The sequence below is a fragment of the Stegostoma tigrinum genome, chromosome 9 (genome assembly GCF_030684315.1).
Source record: "Stegostoma tigrinum isolate sSteTig4 chromosome 9, sSteTig4.hap1, whole genome shotgun sequence".
Classification (NCBI taxonomy): domain Eukaryota; kingdom Metazoa; phylum Chordata; class Chondrichthyes; order Orectolobiformes; family Stegostomatidae; genus Stegostoma; species Stegostoma tigrinum.
Genome location: NC_081362.1, coordinates 30,396,341 through 30,416,424, shown reverse-complemented (window position 1 = coordinate 30,416,424; position 20,084 = coordinate 30,396,341). Strand labels below are relative to the sequence as shown.

Here is a 20,084-nt window from a genome sequence, read left to right as displayed (position 1 = left end):
AAGGATGAAAATACCAAATAGTTTAGATGCAGTTTATTGTTAGAGGCAGGAAAAGCTGCAGTGACACCCGGAAATTCAAACAATTCACTAATTAGAACCATTTTTCTTTAGGGTAGGCAGCAAAGAGTTTTCCCGGATTCCAATTTTGCTCAGGTTCTTCAACTCTGTCAAATGCTGCTCTGATGTCAAAGGCAGTCACTCTCACCTCATCTCGAGTTCAGTTCTTTTGCCCAGATTTGGACCAAGGCTGTATCAGTTCAGGAATTAAATAGCCCTGGCAATACCTAAGTGAGGTGTGAGCAGGTTATTGAAGAGTAAGAGGCACTAGCTCTACTGTTGATGACCTCTTCTGTGCCTGATGATAAACTGGACTGGTTGCAAATAGCTGGATTTGATTCGTCCTGCTTTTACTCTTGTTCCGCGCACCCGCCCCCCCCCCCCCAAATTGACAGATACATTTAGATTTTAGATTTTATTGTCACTTGTGCTCAAATACAGAAGTAGTGATAAGTGTACAATTTCACCCTGCAAAAGGTACCATCTTAAGTACTATGATGCAAAGTTTTGAGAGATACAGACTTTAAAAAGTTAAATAGAAAAATGAAGAAATAAGGTAATTATTAAAGTCTTTCTGAATTTAAACTTGATACTTGTTGTAGCCATACTACTCCAAAACCTTAGCTAGTGATCCAGCCAATTCTGGAGAACACGTCTTCAGGACTATTTCCACAATTTCGTCAGGTCCCAAAGCCTTTGCAGTGTCTAGGGCCTTCAGCTGTTTCTTCACGTCACCTACAGCAAAGTGAACTGCTCAAGAGTGGCTTAAGTAATACAGAACTCAAGGTTAGGTCAAAATAGCACATCAGGCTGAAGTAACTTCACTGGTAGGGAATATTTACAGAGCTTCTTCCTTCTGTTAGCCCATCACCAGCAAACTCCCTGCATCCATGTGAAGTTTCTCCAGGTTGGCACAGTAACTTTGCCTGCTATTGCCTTAGCATGCCCTCCCGCATTCATTACTCAACTGAGTATCCTTTATTGTCATGTGTATTCAATATAAAAGAGTGAAAAAGTGTGTACTGCCACTGTGCATAAGCGCCATTCACACTATTCCATATTTAAGTTATCTTTCCTTTTACTACTTTGAGTGTCCAAACTTTCCTTCTCCACTGCTATGGCTTGCTGCCACTAGGGCCCTGCTGCAGGCTTCCCAGCCCACACACACCCTGCCCCCAAGAGTGTCCCTCACTTCCCCCATCACTCTGGGACTTGGCCTCTGTTGCTCCAGCGATGCAGGCTGGGGTTGCCTGCTCCTGTGCTCATCATTGGCTGCCTCGGGTTGCTTTCTCCAACCTGCTACAGATCACACCCACTGCCCACTAGATACTCCAGGTCTGCTTACCCACGTGCTGCTGTGGAGCTCTTCACCACCCTGCTCCTGGGCTCACAGTCCATGCGTGCTGCAAGGCTGGCTGCTCACTATGTTCCAGAGCAAGATGGCTCGCTGCTTTTGGGCTTGCCATCATCTCCGGTGCTGAGGGGACAAAAGTAGAAAAAGAAAAAACAAAAAAAGGGAAAAAGAACAGGTGGAGCAGAGGAGCTTTAACAGGAGCATTCTACTCCCTACCATCTTGCCAAGCTCCCAGTTTAGCAACAATGGTAGAGTGGAGATGTGCAAGGCCAGAAGTTTACAGATTGTAGTTAAATATAGTTCTGAAAGACCACAAAACCTCATGGGTATCTAAACTGGTATTGGTAGACACAGCTCGGGGAAGGACAGGACTGACAGCTTATACCTCCTGTCTTGCCCTTTTTCTATCCAATCCTATAGTATCCTACAGGAAGGTTAGAAAAAGGGGTCAGACAGACAGGAGGGTGACTGGCACTTCGGGAGGATATTCCTTGGAATACATCCAGGGAAGTCATTTGAGTTGACCTGAGGAATAAGAAAGGGATGATCACCTTATTGGGATTGTATTATAGACCCCCGCCACACCCCTAATAGTCAACAAGACATTGAGAAACAAATGTGTAAGGAGATCTCAGTTATCCAAATAAATAAGAGGGGGGGTGGTAGTGTTAGAGGATTTTATAGTGTTCCAAATAAACACGGACTGGGACTGCCATAATGCTAGGGGCTCAGATGGAGTGAAATTTGTGAAGCTTGTACAAAAAAAAAATTCCCATTGTGTGGATGTACCTACTACAGAAGGTGCAAGTGCTTGACCTACTTTTGGGAAAGAAGATTGGGCAGCTAACTAAGGTGTCAGTGTAGCATCACTTTGGGGCCAGTGACCATAATTCTATTAGTTTTAAAATAGTGATAGAAAAGGATAGACTGGGTCTAAAAGTTAAAGTTTAAACTGGAGAGGTACCAAGAACTGCAGATGCTGGAGTCAGGGGATAATGAAGAGTGGAGCTGGAAGAACGTGGCAGGGCAGGCAGCAAAGGAACAGGAAAGCTGAAGTTTCAGATCGGGACCCTTCTTCAGAAATCTGAAGAATGTTGCTGTATTGGAGGAAGGCCAAATTTGACGATAAAAGGCAAGAGCTTTCAAAAGTTGACTAGGTGCAAAGGGAAGGCTAGAAAATTGGAAGCCTTTGAAAATGAGATACGAGTCCAGAGATTGTATGTTCCTGTTAGGGTGAAGGGCAAGGTTGGTAGATGTAAGGAATTCTGGATGACTAGGGAAATTGAAGCTTTGGTCAAGAATAAAGAGAGGAGCATATATCAGGTATAGACAGCAGGGATCAAGTGAACCCCTATATGCATATAAAGCAGTAGGAGTATACTTAAGAGGACAAAAAAAGGGGGGCATGACATAACTCTGGCAAATTAGGTTAAAAAGGAGAATCCAAAGGGATTTTACAAATAGATTAAGGTCAAACTAGTAACATGGGAGAGAATAGGATCACTTATAGCTCAATAAAGACAGCTGTGTGTGGAACTGCAAGAGATGCTATTTGGAACACAAGCCTTCACCAGATTGACACACTATTTTCAGGAATGCCTGGTGCTGTTCCCAGCATGCCCTCTTACACTCTCCATTGCCACGTGATGTGGCCATGTTGACTCAACTTTATTTTACTGTACACTCAAGTGTCCGCAATCTTATCCTTAATAATGAAGTCTAAAAGTTGAGTAACTATCGAGGTTAGGATAACTGATCTATAATTTCCCATCTTCTGTCTTCCTCCCTCCTTGAACAGAGTGTTACATTAGACATTCTCCAGTCCCCTGGGATCCTCACTGACTCCAGGTGATTCCTGAAAGCCAGCCACCAATTCTTATACCAACTATTTCCTTTGAAACCTTGGGGTGTAATCCATTCAGTGTGGGTGGCTTATTCACCTTCAGGCCTTTCATCTTCTCCAGCACCATTTCCTTAGGAGATGGCTACTACACTCACGTCTGCCCCAATTCTTGAAGTTCTGGTACGCTACTAGTGTCTTCCACCACGAAGGCTGATGCGAAGTTCCTTTCCAATTCTTCAACCAATTAATAAAGGCAAAATACTTTTCTGGCAGCCTCTTGGGAGGCAGAAACAAAAAACCTGAAGAACTAAAAAATAATCATACTAGACTTGAAATGTTAACTAAGTTTCTGTTCTGATAAAGAAACCAAGTAACAGCACAGTAAGCTTTAAACAAAGGTCTGTTCAAAGGGAATATATAGAAATTAAAACAGCACATAGCTTAAAAGCAGAAGCTAAACCAGGGAGGAGAGGAGAGGAGAAACTGCTTGAGGGACCATCAGATTCATTCAAGTACAACTTGGTCAATATTGGGCTCTTACACTGCAACGTTAAAGGAAAAAGGGGTCTCCATGTTTTTACTACCTAAAATGTTAAGTCCAGCATAGACATTTTTATGTTAAGCAAAATGATGTTGTGAATGCAGGAATTTCCTTTGAGTCAGAATACAACCACCTATAAAAAACTGCTTTTTACAAAAAAAAGTAACATTTCTTTGCTTAAGGCTGCACATGTATCAACATTCAGCATTTAACTAGCCATCAATTCTGAACAGCAGATCTTCATTTTGTTAGGATGCACTGACATCTGTACTCAATAAGGCCAAATTTCATACCTTATCTTATTGTTTTGAAAAATATCCAGTCCATGTTGAAACAAATCAATCAAGACAGTGCTTTTACAAATCACCCAGGATTGTTGAGTAATACTTTTTAAAAAAAAATCAAACTAAAATTCCACACAGCAAAGGGCTAAATTAATGACAACAATGCTTGGTTTTCTACAGACAAAGTTAACAGGAAATAAAATCATTGAAAAACATGGTTCAAGCCAGGATTTAAGATAAAGAGAGGCAAAAAGAAAAGTTACCATTAAAATTAGCTAATTTCCAACAGTATTACCAAACTGTTAACAGCAAGATAAGCAATTCAATCATATTTCAAAAGGCAGAACTGTTCCAGAATAATATGCAATTTAAATACCTAACTTGGGGTATAAATTGAGGGGTAAATTAGAGTTCCTCACCCACAATGTCAGTTTTACTTCAAATCATGCGACAAAGAAAACATGGGCTTTATACTTTAAATTGTTATGGAATACAGCAGTACTTTGATTGCTAGAAAAAACATAGCTGAGCTGAAAAGACTACACTGCACCTACGGACTCGTCTGTAATACAACAGTTTATGAAAGCATAGAAGATACACTAATACTTGTGATCCTCAAAGGAAAAAAAAAAGTGATATAATTTCAGAGAAGGTCAGTAAGAATTCAATTCTTCATCTAAATCCTTAATTTATATCATGAAAAGCTGGGGTCCCAGTACTCAGCCCTGCAGCACTCCAATTGTCTCTTCCTGCAACTCTGAAAAGGACCTGTTTATTCCAACTCTCTACTTCCTGTCTGCCAGCCAGTTCTCTCTATCCATGTCAGTACATTACCTTCAATACCATGAGCTTTAATTTTCCTTACTAATCTGTGTGGTACCTTGTCAAAAGCCTTTTGATAGTCCAGATAAATAACATCTACTGATTCACCTTTAAGATTCTGGAGTAGATTTGAAAGAAATGAATGAATAGCTCCCATTCCTGGATGTCATGGTAGAACACAGGGCCAACAGGGAATTCCTGACGAAGATACACAAAAGCCACACACAATGATCAAGTACTGAATTTCAACGGTAACCACCTCAACATATACAAACGAACGTGAGAGAAAACACTATTTAAATGAGTGACAACATTGTAGCAACCTGGAACTACACCAAAAAGAAGAGTGCCTCAACCAAGTAATTAAGGACAATGGATACCCAAACAATTGGATCCAATGAAGCATATCACATGAACAACAGGATGGTGCTGCATGCCTTAACATGCTCATTACGCTACCATACGTCAAGAACATATCCGAACCGACGACAAGACTCGTACGACTACTGGGCATCAGAGTAGCACACATACCCACGTCAACCCTACTCCAACTGCAAACACGAACCAAAGACCCCTTAACCACCACAGACAGAACCAACAGGATATACAAAATTCCTTGCAAGGACAGCAACGAACATTACATTGGAGAGACAGGAAGAAAATTGACCACAAGAGTACATGAACAACAACTAGCAACAAAAAAAAAAGACAACCAATACTCACTCATCTCCATTTACACAGATAAGGAGAACCACCAGTTTGATTGGAACACCACCAGGATTCCAGATCAAGCCAAACATGGGAATTCCTAGAGGCCTGGTTCTCCACCAAAAAGGCCAAACATATAGTTCTAGACCCAATGTATACACCACTGCGAAAGAAAACCATAAGTGAGGAAAATCAAATCCAACCAACCCCACAGTTTAAATACCAGGTGGGAAAACACAATAGTGCTTCATCGGGGGCTACACTAATGACATTAACCAGCAGGATAATGAAATATCTGCAAACTAATGAACCAGCTAGGCAAACAAACCAATCATGATACACCTTTGTCCACTCTAGTAGTCACACACTCAGGTGATATACAGCACAGAAACAGACCCTTCAGTTCAACTTGCCATGCCGACGAGAGATCCTATATAAATCTAATCCCATTTTCCAGCATTTAGCCCATATCCTTCCAAACCCTTCCTATTCATATGCCCATAAATGTTGTAATTGTACCAGACTTGACCACTTCCTCTGGCAGCTCATTCCATATACACACACCACCCTTTGTGTGAAAAGTTGCCTCTTGGGTCACTTTAATATCTTTTCTCCTAAAACCTATGTCCTCTGGTTTTGCTCTACCCTGGCCCAGGGAAAGAACATGCCAATTTACCCCATCCAAACTTCTAAAAGGTCACCCCTCAGCCTCTGATGCTCCAGGGAAAATAGCTCCAGCCTATTTTTTCAACCCCTCCAAACCTGGCAACATTCTTGTAAATCTTTTCTGAATCCTACAGCTGTCACAACATCCTTTCACAAAAGTGGGAGCTACATTAGTTATTCACCATCTATTGGAACTGTTCCAGAATCTACAGAATGCTGGAAGTGATCATCAATGCATACATTATTTCTAGTGCCACTTCCAAGTACACTGGGATGCAGAGCGTCAGACCCAGAGAAACTATCAATTTCCCCAATATCAGTTTCTGACCAATAAAGGATTTCTTTCAATTCCTCCTTCATGTTAGGCCCTCTGTGCCCTAGCATTTTCTGAAGATTACTCACGTCCTCATCGGTGAAGTATTTGTTCAACTGAGGGAGGGTTACTGGACTGGAAATGTTAACTCTGATTTTTTTTCTTCCAGAGATGCTACCAGACCTGCTGAGCTTTTCCAGCAACTTCTGTTTTGTTCCCGATTTATAGCATCCAGTCTTCTTTTTTGGTTTTAAGTTTGTTCAAACTAGTACCGTCTCTTTGTTGTATGAATTCACCTGATTCTAACTGCAAGGGGGTTAGATTTGTCTTCACCAGTCTTTTTCTTTTCGTATATCTATAGAAGCTTTTGCAGTCAGTCTTTTCTGTCAGCTTACTTTCATATTCTATTTCCCCCTTCTGAAACAAACCCTTTGTTCTCTTCTGCTGAATTTTATGTTTCTCCCAGTCATCATGTTTGCTCCTTTTTCTGGCCAATTTATATGCCTCCTCTTTGGCTTTTACACTATCCCCAATTTCCATTGTTAGCAGTGGTTGAGCCACGTTCCCTGTTCCTTTCTTATGCCAGATAGGGATGTATAATTCAAGTTCAAGTTCATCTACGTGTTCTTTAAATGTCTACCATTGGCTGTCTACTGTTAACCCTCTAAATATTCTTGCCCAGCTTATCCCAGCCAATGCACGTGCAGATCAAAGTTAGCTATAAGTTCAGGACCCTAATTTGTCTGCGTCACTCACCATCTTAAAATGAAGAATTCTACCAGATGATGGTCCCTCTTTCTTCAAGGATCTCACACCACAATGTTTGGTGATTATTAAACCTCTCACCACACAACAGCCAGTCTAGGATGGCTTGCTCTCTAGTTATTCCTCAACATTTTGGTTGAGGACACCATCCCTCATATATTCCAGGAAAACCTCCTCCATCACATCGCTACTAGTTTGGTTAGTCCAATCAATATGTAGATTGAAGTTACCCTTAATAACTGCCATCCCCTCACTGCATGCATCTCTAATTTCCTGCTCGATACAATCCCTAACTCCACAATTACTGTTTGGTGGTCTGTGCAGAACTCTCACTGATGATGTTCCCCCTTTGTTGTTCTGCAGCTCCACCCATACAGAATCCACATCATCCAAGCTAATGTCCTCTTAACCAGCAACCCACCTCCTGCTCTTTTGTCTGTCTTGCCTGAAAATTGAATAACTATGGTCATCGAGTTCTCATCCTTGGTCATCTTGGAGCTAGGTCTCTCTGATCCCAATTACATCATACTCATTTATAACTGTCTATGCAGTTAATTCATCCACGTTATTACAAATGCTCCTCGCTCTAGAGAGGCACAGAGCCTTCAGGCTCATTTTTTGACATCTATTACCCTTTCAGAATCATGGTGTAATGTGGCCCTTTTCAATTTTTGTCTTTGGTTTCTCTGCCTTCTACTTTCACTGTTCCCTTTACAGTCTTTAGTTCCTGTCCCCACTTTATTTCCCTCCGACTTCCTGCACTGGTTCCTATCCCCTTGCCATATTAGTTTAAACCCTCCCCAAAAGCACAAGTAAACAACCCCCTTAGGACATCGGTTCCATTCCTACCCAGGTGCAGACTGTCCAGTCTGTAGCAGTCCAACTTTACGTGGAACCAGTTCCAATGTCCCAGGAATTTGAATCCCTCCCTTTCGCACCACCCTTCAAGCCACGTATTCATCTTAGCTACCAATGCCATGTGCTAGTCATTAGGAATGGCAGGACAGCTATCCCATGATTACTACCTTTGAGGTCCTACTTTTTAGTTTAACTCCTAACTGCCTAAATTCAGCTTACAGCACCCCTCATTTCCCAGTTTAATTATCTCTATCACTGGTGCCAAGATGCACCACGGCTGTTGACTATTCACCCTCCCCCTCCAGAATATCCCGCAGGTACTCAGACATGTTGACTCTGACTAGGAAGGCAACGTGTCATTCTGGAATTTTATGTGCAGTTGTAGAAACGCCTATTAGTTTCCCCTTAAAATTGAATCTCATATCTCTATAGCTCTGTCACTCTTTATCCTGACCTCCTGTGCAGCAGGGCCAGCCAAGATGCCATGAACCTGACAGTTGCTGCCTTCCCCTGAGGAGCCATCTCTCCCAATAGGATCCAAAATGGTATACCAGTTTTGGAGGGAGATGGCTGCAAGGGACTCCTGCACTACCCTCCAATTCTTCCTGTCTGTTGGTCACCGATTCCCCATCTTCTTCAGATAATTTTATTGCAGTGTGACCAATTTACTGAAGGTGTTATCCACAATCCCCTCAGCCTCATGGATGCTCCAAAGCGAATCCAGCCACAGCTCCAAGGCTGTCAAGCAGTCAAATGAATTATCTAGGGAAGTGTTAGCAGAGGCATTAGTTCCTATATTTACATAGAACATAGAACAGTACAGCACAGAACAGGCCCTTCAGCCCACAATGTTGTGCCGACCATTGATCCTCATGTATGCACCCTCAAATTTCTGTGACCATATGCATGTCCAGCAGTCTCTTAAATGACCCCAATGACCTTGCTTCCACAACTGCTGCTGGCAACGCATTCCATGCTCTCACAACTCTCTGCGTAAAGAACCTGCCTCTGACATCCCCTCTATACTTTCCACCAACCAGCTTAAAACTATGACCCCTCGTGCTAGCCATTTCTGCCCTGGGAAATAGTCTCTGGCTATCAACTCTATCTATGCCTCTCATTATCTTGTATACCTCAATTAGGTCCCCTCTCCTCCTCCTTTTCTCCAATGAAAAGAGACCGAGCTCAGTCAACCTCTCTTCATAAGATAAGCCCTCCAGTCCAGGCAGCATCCTGGTAAACCTCTTCTGAACCCTCTCCAAAGCATCCACATCTTTCCTATAATAGGGCGCCCAGAACTGGACGCAGTATTCCAAGTGCGGTCTAACCAAAGTTTTATAGAGATGCAACAAGATCTCACGACTCTTAAACTCAATCCCCCTGTTAATGAAAGCCAAAACACCATATGCTTTCTTAACAACCCTGTCCACTTGGGTGGCCATTTTAAGGGATCTATGTATCTGCACACCAAGATCCCTCTGTTCCTCCACGCTGCCAAGAATCCTATCCTTAATCCTGTACTCAGCTTTCAAATTCGACCTTCCAAAATGCATCACCTCGCATTTATCCAGGTTGAACTCCATCTGCCACCTCTCAGACCATCTCTGCATCCTGTCAATGTCCCGCTGCAGCCTACAACAGCCCTCTACACTGTCAACGACACCTCCGACCTTTGTGTCGTCTGCAAACTTGCTGACCCATCCTTCAATTCCCTCGTCCAAGTCATTAATAAAAATTACAAACAGTAGAGGCCCAAGGACAGAGCCCTGTGGAACTCCACTCACCACTGACTTCCAGGCAGAATATTTTCCTTCTACTACCACTCGCTGTCTTCTGTTGGCCAGCTAATTCTGTATCCAAGCAGCTAAGTTCCCCTGTATCCCATTCCTCCTGACCTTCTGAATGAGCCTACCATGGGGAACCTTATCAAATGCCTTACTGAAGTCCATATACACCACATCCACAGCTCGACCCTCATCAACTTTTCTAGCCACAAGTCATTAGTAAGTCATTAGAAACGCGTGTAGTGTCAGCAGAACATTAGGCAGCTAATAACATTCAAACTTGAAAGGAAGGCAGGCTATGTCCGGGGGAACTGTAGATCATTCAGTTTAACAGAGGTAGGAAAGTAACAAAATTCTACTTGAAGACAGACTAGGAGGATGTATAAATCAGAAATATAAATGATTAGGCGGCAACATGGATCACAAAAGGCAAAATCTTGTTCAAACAACCTTGAATTTTTGATATCGTTACAAGTAGAAAGTGGGAGAGCAATTGATCCAATTTATCTGGGTATTCACAAAGCATTTTATTATATACACCTTATTAGTCAAAAGGAAGGTCAAAGGCTGAAGAGTAGAAGTAGCAGAATGGATTGTTCACTGGTTCAAAGTGAGAAAGGGCAATTATCCTGGATGGAAGGAGATGGGAAATGGCATCCCACAGGATCAATGCTGGAACCACTGCTGTTCAAAATTTACACAGGCTTTGGAATCAAAAAGCACAGTTTCCATGTGCAGCTGACGCTCTATTAAGGTCAGGAGAACTTACACCAAAAGCAGCATGGAGAATCAGTGGTTAGCACTGCTGCCTCAGTGCTAGAGACACAGGTTTGATTCTAGCCTTGGGTGACTGTATGTGGAGTGTGCACATTTCCCCCAGTGTCTGCATGGGGTACTCCGGTTTCTTCCGGCAGTCCAAAGACGTGCAAGTTAGGTGGATTAGCCATGCTGAATGGTCAGTATTTGCCAGGGATATGCAGGCTAGGAGGATTATCCACATTAAATGGGGATAGGGTGAGGGGCTGGGTCCATGTAGGATGCTCTTCAGAGAGTCTGTGCAGGACATAAAATGGGCCAAATGGCCTCTGTAGGGATTCTAATAACTCCTTCTTAGCCCGTGTCTCTCTGGGAGAGAAGAGGGAAGAGGGAGGAGTGGCGGCAGAGAGAAGGCAGCAAGAGCGGCTTTGTCCCAAAATCCTGGTGAAGACAAAAATCCAGTAAAACCTTGTAAAAGATCAAATGGTGTTCCTGATACCAAGTGGCAATTATGATTGCTGTACAGTAATGAAAACAAATTCCTGGGTAGTTCTTGTTTATTTTCCATCAGAAATAGTGACTGATCATCTTTTGACAGCATTTCCATTCAGATGACGGTAATAATCAAAAGTTTGTTCTTTTTATGCATTTTGTAAGATGACAAAAATATTTTCATCTTTAATGTTGCTTGTGAGAGTTGATATTTAAAACTAGCATGGATTAAAATATAGTAACATAGATTCTTTAAAAACTTGTCAATTTTATAAAAATTCCCAACGAATAACACTGTCATTGAGGGTAAGCACATACCTCATCTTTTAGATTTTCATTAGGAATGTTGCCACATGAAGGCAAGTTTGACCATACAATTCATATCACGGTTTCAAGCAGCATTTTATGAAGGCACATGGCCGGGGGGGGTTGGAAATTGATTATGTATGTAGGATCATCTGAGGTCACCATGTGGTGAATGTTGGAACTGAAAAGATATTCATTATGAAAAGTTGTTCAAGAATCTCAAATCTCTTGCCTGTTTATTGCAATTTGACCTTTTGACTTTTGATCTTGTCACATTACTGCATCCCATTCGGTCAGTGCTCAAATACATCAATCACTACACATTGCACTACAGATTAGTAATCCCAAAAAAAGCGAAAGAGGCTTTATTGCTAAACAGATAAAATTAATAAAGCAGGTAAATTACACGAAACTTGCACTGAACTTTGGGAAAACCCACTCTCTAGCATATTGCATGCAGCTCCAGTTCATACAGGAGATGATGCAGAGAAAATTGACAGGGATCGTACAATGAAATATATATTTCAGGAAAAGCTGAACAGGAACCGACGAACAAAACAAAAAGGCTGATGGGCAACCTAATGGATCTTTAGAATTATGAAACATTTTGACAGACTAGACAGAGGTAATGTTTCTATTTATGGGAACAGCATAATTAGAGGCCATCAAAACAAAATAGCCAGGAGGACCTTCTTTACCCAAAAGATGGTACATGAAATGCACTGCCACATTGGAGGGAGAAGATAACAGACTGCATTGATGATAGGTTTAGATGTGAAAAGATGAAATAGGCTTGTGCAGTGCAGAAAGACTTGCATAGATTAGTTGGGTGAATGGTCTGTTTCTGTGCTGTACTTCCTCTAGTTGAGTGCATGAATCTGAGCCTGGGTGCACTTGGCCAAATCAGGATGTGTACATATAGAACACCTGATTATTTTGCAGATTCTCAATTCCAAATAAGCTATTTCATAAAAATTACATAGTTATCTCAAATCTAACTGTTTCAAATATAAAAATCAGAAACTTTTCCATATAATGCATAAAATTTCAGTTGTAAAGCTTTCTGCCGAAAAAATACATTATCCACAAATTAGATCAGCTCCCGCATAGAATGAAGTTGTTTGTGGTACTTACAATGCTAGTCGGTTAAGTACAAAACATACATTCTCACACTCAGCTGTGAGGCAAGGTCGTGCCTTGGAATAATTCTGTATAGCCACAGTATATACTTCCAACAGCGGTAAAGGATTATCAGAGATTTTCCACTTCCCAGCATACTGTACAAGAGTCTGTAATGAAAAATTAAAATTTCAGTGTTTCTAGTGCAGCATGATACAAAAAGCTTTATCATGAAGCTCAATTCTTAAATATTCACATAATTCAAATTTCTCTGTTTTAACAGGTCAAGTTTTCCACGGATTGCATTCCTCTGTGACATTTAGTGTGATGCAATTTGTACTCAGAGCAAAAGTTAGATTGTCTGGCTCTAACCAAACTATGCCACGCACTGGAATTTGCATTGGATTCCTACTGTACCTTTGACCTTGATTTCTGGAAAGACCATTAAACCAGGTTTACAGAAGTGACTATTAATTTTATTCAAACAATTGACAAAAAGCTGGTACACAAGTCTGTAAAGCTTTCTTAGCCTTCTTCTATCTCTTGGTAGAAATTTAGATCCCCTTGTTTTCAACCCCACTATAAAACAGAAAACGTGCCTTCCTATCATCCTATGCCCATCAATCTTTACGTCTGAAGAGCCCTATTGATCTTGGCTGCTCAAGGCAACAACTCTGTCCATCCAATTGTTCCTCATTGCTCAAACTGAATTTTTTGGAGTAACTAGAGAAAGAAGAAGCAAATGCACTGATGATTTCTACAGTTTAGTGCTTAACATGCGATTCGAAAGGTTGGCTTTTAAAAAAATTTCTAGCATAGAAGCATCATTGAGAGCTTGGATTAAACAAATGGGTTAAAGACTGAAAATACCAAGTAATGGAGGTATATTTGTTGGGAGACAAGAGAAAGTTGAGGACAATACAGAGGTTAGTGACAGCAAGTTAAACAGTAAAGGCAGTGCTGATAATCCCAGAATGACAGGGGGCAGGCAAGAAGCAAGGGAAATTTGGGTTAAGCTGCATTTATTTCAATGCCAAGAGGCCTGACAGGTAAGGCAAATGAACTGAGCACGGATGGATCATAGCTTTTTCACAGAAACATGGCGCAATGAGGGACAGGACTGGCAGCTCAATGTTCTGGTGTACGGATGCTATTGGAAAGCTAGAAAAAAGTGAGGCAAGACTTTAGGAGGAGTTGTGTTGTTTAATTAAAGACAATTAAAGAGAACATCACAGCAGTACTGAAAGAAAAAAAATCTGAGGGTTTGTTAAGTCTATATAGGTAGAACTAAGAACTTTTTAAAAAAGGGCAAGATCATTTTGATGGCATTGAACTATAAGCATCCCAATAGTCAGCAGGAGATCGAGGAGCAAATATGTAAGGTGGTCACAAACAGGTGCAAGAATAATAGGGCTGTAATAATAAAGGGACTTTAACTTTCCTAACATCAACTGGGTCTACCAATAGTGTTAAGGGCTTGGATGGAGAGGAATTTGAGAAATTCTTATATGGAACATAGATGGCCCTACAGGGAAGAGGAAAAACCTGACTTGCATCACTTGCCCTGCTTAATTTTCCAAGGGAAAGTATTAGTGGGGGAGCACTTTGGGATCAGTGATTGTCCCCCATAATTCCATTAGTTTTAAAATAGTAATGGAACAGGATAGGTCAAGTCCACAACTTATGGGGAGGTAATGGTCTAGTGGTATTATCGCTGGACTGTTAATCCAGAGAATGTTCTAGGGCCCCAGGTTCAAATCCAACCAAGGCAGATCCTTGATGAATACTGCAAATGCGATGCGATGCATTTTGGAAGATTCAATTCAAAGAGTGAACTATATGGTAAATGGAAAAGCCCTGGGCAAAATTGATGGACAGAGAAATCTGGGCGTTCAGAATCATTGTACCCTGAAGGTGGCAACACAGGTTGCTAGAGTGGTCAAGAAGGCATACGGCATGCTTTCATTCATCGGACGGGGTACTGAGTTGGCAGGTCATGTTACAGTTATAACTGTCTTTGGTTTGACCACATTTGGAATAATGTGTACAGTTCTGGTCGCCACATTACCAGAAGGATTAGATTCCCTACAGTGTGGAAACAGGCCCCTCAGCCCAACAAGTCCACACCGCTCCTTGGAGCATCCCACCCAGTCCCACCCCCCTGAATATTACGGGCAATTTAGCATGGCCGATCCACCTAGCCTGCACATCTTTGGACTGTTGGAGGAAACTGGTGCACACCCACGCAGACACAGGCAGAACGTGCAAACTCCGCACAGACAGTTACCGGAGGCTGGAATCGAACCCGGGTCCCTGGCGTGTGGGGCTGCAGTGCTAACCTGAGCCACCGTGGATGCTTTGGAGAGTGCGCATAGGAGGTTCACTAGGATGTTGCCTGCTATGGGGGGCACTAGCTATGAAGAGAGGTTGAGTAAATTAGGATTATTTACATTAGAAAGGCAGAGGCTGAAGGGGACCTGATTGAGGTCGACATAAATTGAGAGATATAGACAGGGTGGATAGCAAGAAGCTTTTTCTCCTCAGTGGGTGACTCAATTACTAGGGGGTAACATTTCAAGGTGGGGGGGGGAAAAAAAGAGAAGTTTAAGGGAGATATGCACGGGAAGTTCTTAATGCAGAGGGTGGTTGGTGCCTGGAATGCGTTGCCAGCAGAGGCTGGCACAACAGCGTCATTTAAGATGTATCTAGACAGATACATGAATGGGCAGGGAGCAGAGGGATACAGATCCATGGAAAATAGGTGACAGGTTTAGATAGAGGATCTAGATCAAAGCAGGCTTGGAGGGCCAAAAGGGCCTGTTCCTGTGCTGTAATTTTCTTTGTTCTTAATATAGAGGGTCTTGAAGTACACTTGACAGAAGTCAGGAGGGCTTAAAACAGGACACGAGATGGCTTTGGCAGAAAAAGTAAAAGAAGAATCCGAAGAGATTTTACAAGTACAATGAAGAGCACAAGAGTAACTATGGGAAAAATAGGGCCCCTTAAAAGATCAACAAGATCCACAAGGAATGGGGGAAGATCATAAATGACTATTTTTCATCGGCATTTGCTGTGGAGAAAGGTATGGATGCTAGGGAACTTGGGGAAATACACAGTGATGTCTTGAACAGTGTTCACATTACGCAAGAGGTGGTAGTAGTCATAAAACGCGTTAAGGGATCTGATGATGAAATGTATCCCAGGACTTTATGGGAGGCTAGGGAGCAAATCATGAGGAACTTTGAGGTGATATTTGTATCAAATCAACAACCATGGGTAAATTGCCTGAAGATTAGAGAATGTCTATCATCATGCTATTAATTAAGAAAGACTGCAGGCTGGTGTGCCTAACATCCATGATGGGTAAGTTGTGTCTCAAAATCCCCTACAAGATCCACAGGCATTTGGAGAAGCAAGGACTCATTTGGAATGGTTAGCATGGCTGTGTGTGTAGGAAATCACATCATGAATTTGATTGAGATTCTTGAAGGGGTGACAGGGTGACTGGACCTGAAACATTGTTAAGTCTGATTTTTTTCTTCAGAGATGCTGCAAGACATGCTGAGCTTTTCCAGCAAAGTCTTTGACAGGATACATACAGTAGGTTGTTGAGTAAGGAAAGGTTTGATGGGATCCAGGGAAAGCTAGCCATATGGAAACAAAATTAACTTGACAGTCGAAGGCAGTGGGTTGTTTTTCAGACTAGGGACCTATGGCCAACAGTGTGCCAAAGGGATCAGTGCTGGGTCCATGGTTGTCATTTTATGTAACATGATTTGAATAAGAATTTAAGAGGTATGGTTAGTATGTTTATAGATGACACCAGGAGGGTGATGTAGTGTATGGTGATGTAGTGGATAGTGATCGAGGTTATTAGGGAATGCATCAAATCTTGATCAACTGGGCCAGTGAGCTGAGGAATGGCTGATAGAGTTTAATTCAGATAAATGCAAGGTGTTGCATTTTGGTAAGGCAAACTAGGGCAAGACTCTCACAGTCAATGGCTATGCTAGGGAGTATTATAGAACAAAGATATCTAGAGGTAGAGGTTCATAGCTTCTTGAAAATGGAGTCACGGGCAGACAGGCATATAGGTGTTGGGACATCTTGTTGCAGATGTACAAGGTATTGGTGAGGCCACATTGGGAGCACTGTGTGCTACCATAGAAAGGAGACTGTTAAGTTAGAAAAAAAAAGAGGGCAGAAATGATTTAGTAAAGATGCTACCTGGACTGGAAGGTAGGAGGTACAAGGATAAACTGGGACCTTTTCTCCCTGGAACATAAGACACTGAGGGGTGACCTTACAGAGGTCTAGAAAATGAGTCATAGATAAAACGTAGTTAGCCAACAGCTTTTCCCCATGGCGAGGGAGTCTAAAACTAGAGGGCATAGGTTTAAGGTGAGAGTGATCAGATACAAAAGGGTCCAGACAGACAACATTTTCTACACAGGGGGTGGTGAGTGTATGGAACGGGCTGCTAGAGGTAGTGGTGGAAGTGACTACAATCTTGTAATTTAAGAAACATTTAGGCAGGTGCATGGATGGGATAGGTACAGAGGGATATGGACCAAATGCAGGCAAACGGAACTAGTTTAAATTGTGAAAACCTGGTAGCAGGGGCAAATTGGGCCAAAGTGCCTGGTTCCATGTTGTAGACCCCTATGGTTCTATATGATTGCTTTTCAGACTGGACAGTGGTAATTTCCCCATGGGTCATCACCGCTGCTTTTCTGGACATACAGTATTTCAAAAGTCAAGTCATTTATGGAAAAGTTCAAGAAATGCCAATAACATCAAGACTGAAGATGCGGCAAACATACAGGATGATAGTAATTAATTGCAAAGTAATAAACAGGCTAGGAGAAGCAGACATATAAATGATATTTCAAAAAGGGAAAAAAAGCAATGCAATACACTTAATGGGTTGGAAGATGGAATATATACTTGATTGGCACAATTCTAAAAAATGCGTGTGTTGGGACAGAATAAACTGGAGGTATGGATGCATCTTTGAAGATAGCAAGACAATGAGATCATAACAAAAACAGAGAGTCACCGGACTTCAAGCATTAATTCTGCTGCTAGACCCACTGAGTTTCACTAGCTATTTGTTTGTTTCAATCTGCAGCATCAGCATTGTTTGTTTTACTGTAATAAGATTGCAGTTAGTGATGCATGCAAGACCTTGAATTTCTTAGAAGTTTGGAGTAGAATAGCAAGAAGTTAAAGTTTGGATATTTTTCCTTGGGGCAAAATAGATTGAAAAGAGGTCTGAGAGGCATGAAAGATTTGGATAAGTTTGATAAAGAAAAGCTGTTCTCATTCATTGATTGAAAAGATACACACCATAGTATGGAGCAAACATGCCATGGGTGGCAACCTGAAACCCGCTAAAATTGAGGGCAGCAGTGGAAGCAGGAATTCTTGATTTCAGACTGAAACTTGAGCAACTGAGGGAAATAAACCTGCAGGGCTACAGGAACAGAGCTGGGGAACTGGACTGACTAGATTCCTCTTAAGTCCAAAAAAGTAACAAACACCCACTCTGCAAATGCACGCAAGAGTAGATTCTGACTAAAGCAGTCTTACTGCAACTGTACAAGGTGCTGGTGAGAACCTCTTCCAGAGAACAGAGCAATTTTGGGCCCTTTTGTTTGAAATGAATATCTTCTATTGGAAGCAATTCAGAGATGAGGGTAGGGCAGTGGGTATTGTCTATATGGACGTTAGTAAGACCTCTGACAAGGTCCTGCACAGCAGGCTACTCATGATAGGTAGGTTGCATGGGATTCAGGAAAAGCTAGCTAACTGGATTCAAAATTGGATCAATGGTATGAAGCAGAGAGTAATGGTTGAAAGTTGTTTCTTGGCCCACAGGGATCGGTGCTGGGACCTTTGTTATTTACATAAGTGAGCTGGATGTGAATATAGAAGGTATGATTAGCAAGTTTGCAGCTGTAACAAAATTAGGAGGTATCTCCGATAACTTTCTTCACTATCAACGATTACAGACACATCTTGATTGGATGGAAAAGTGGGTTGAGGACTGGCAAATGCAATTCAACACAGGTAAGTGAGAGGTGATGCATTTTGGAAAGTCAAACCAATACAATAAATGATAAGGTCCCAAGGAGTGTTGTGGAACAGAGGGACCTTGACACATTAAGACATAGTTCATTGGAACTGGCGTCATAGGTAGACAGGATGGTGAAGACAACCCATGAAGGCCAGCATGCTCAATGTTGAGGCACTGAATATAGGAGTTGGGGGTGTTATCTTTCAGTTGTACAATTTGTTGGTTGCACTTGGAGTATTGTGCGGAGCTTTGGTCACCTCTTTATAGGAAAGACATTGTATACTTTCCAGTTTAACTAAGAAGATTTATGAGGATGTTGCCAGAACTGACAGGCTTAGGTTATAAAAAGGTGTTGATGACCAGGATAGGGCTTCATTCCTTCCAACGTAGGAGAAGCAGGGGTGGCCTTTATTGAGGTATATAAAATCATGAGGGGCACTCATCTCAGGCTCGTAGGACTCCTTTGCAGTCTTGAGTCTGCATACCGGCAGTAACTAAAATGGCTTGCCAGCTCACATCTAAGAACTTTTAAGCCACTTGGCAGGGGCTCAGCTCTGTTGTGGGGTACTGTGGTGAGCTGGTCTGGAGTCTCTCTGCACAGGATACACCCTCTGGGAGGCTCTGCAGCTGCCTACACACGTGGTGTTCCCCAAGCTCAGTTGGTCAGGTGAGGATGTTCACTTCCATTGGACTACAGCTTTCATATGCCACTTGCCACATTTTCTAATGACAAAGCCAGTTGTACTGCCCGTTTGAAGTTCATTTAGACTTCAGCTAGTAGGTGCTTCTGCATGGTTATGTTTTTAATCCAATGTAGTAAAACGGTCTCAACAACTCATTCAGGGTTAACCTAAAATCACATATCTCTTCCAGTCATCTTAACCTTGTTAAAAATCCTGACACCAATTCCACCGATTGTATAACAGCCAAATAAAAAGATAGCATCTCAATTAGAGGTTTGAGGTGGTAACATTCCTTAGCCAACTTGGTCAACTCTTGGAAGGTTTTAGTGTCTATTGTCTGTAGGAAAGTTAAGTTCCTTAAGTGAAAATGCTGTGGGTCTGCAAGCAGCTCAAATATTACTTACTATTAACCAATCCATGCCTGAATAATGTCCTAGTAGTTCTCATTGAGAGCACAGATTTTGAGAATTGCAAACTGTATTGAACACCGGAATGAATGAATGAATGAATGATTGAAAACCCCCTGCCATGACCTAATTAATGACAGAGGGAAATATTTGACATGTCACACACCTGGCTACAGGCCAAGTGGTGGAAAATGCAACGAGAATAGATGGATGTTTGATGGCCATTGTGGATGTGGGGAAGGCCTAA

The 20,084-nt window shown here is 41.9% G+C and overlaps 1 protein-coding gene across 1 annotated transcript in view; it reads right to left on the bottom strand.

The window, feature by feature from the left end:
* LOC125454999 (zinc finger protein 292-like) overlaps positions 1-20,084 on the bottom strand; it is a 158,085-nt gene that overhangs the window by 113,045 nt on the left and 24,956 nt on the right. The window contains exon 2 of the mRNA XM_048536440.2: positions 12,684-12,838. Within this exon, the coding sequence (XP_048392397.1) occupies positions 12,684-12,838 (155 nt within the window). The remainder of the gene's footprint in view (positions 1-12,683; positions 12,839-20,084) is intronic.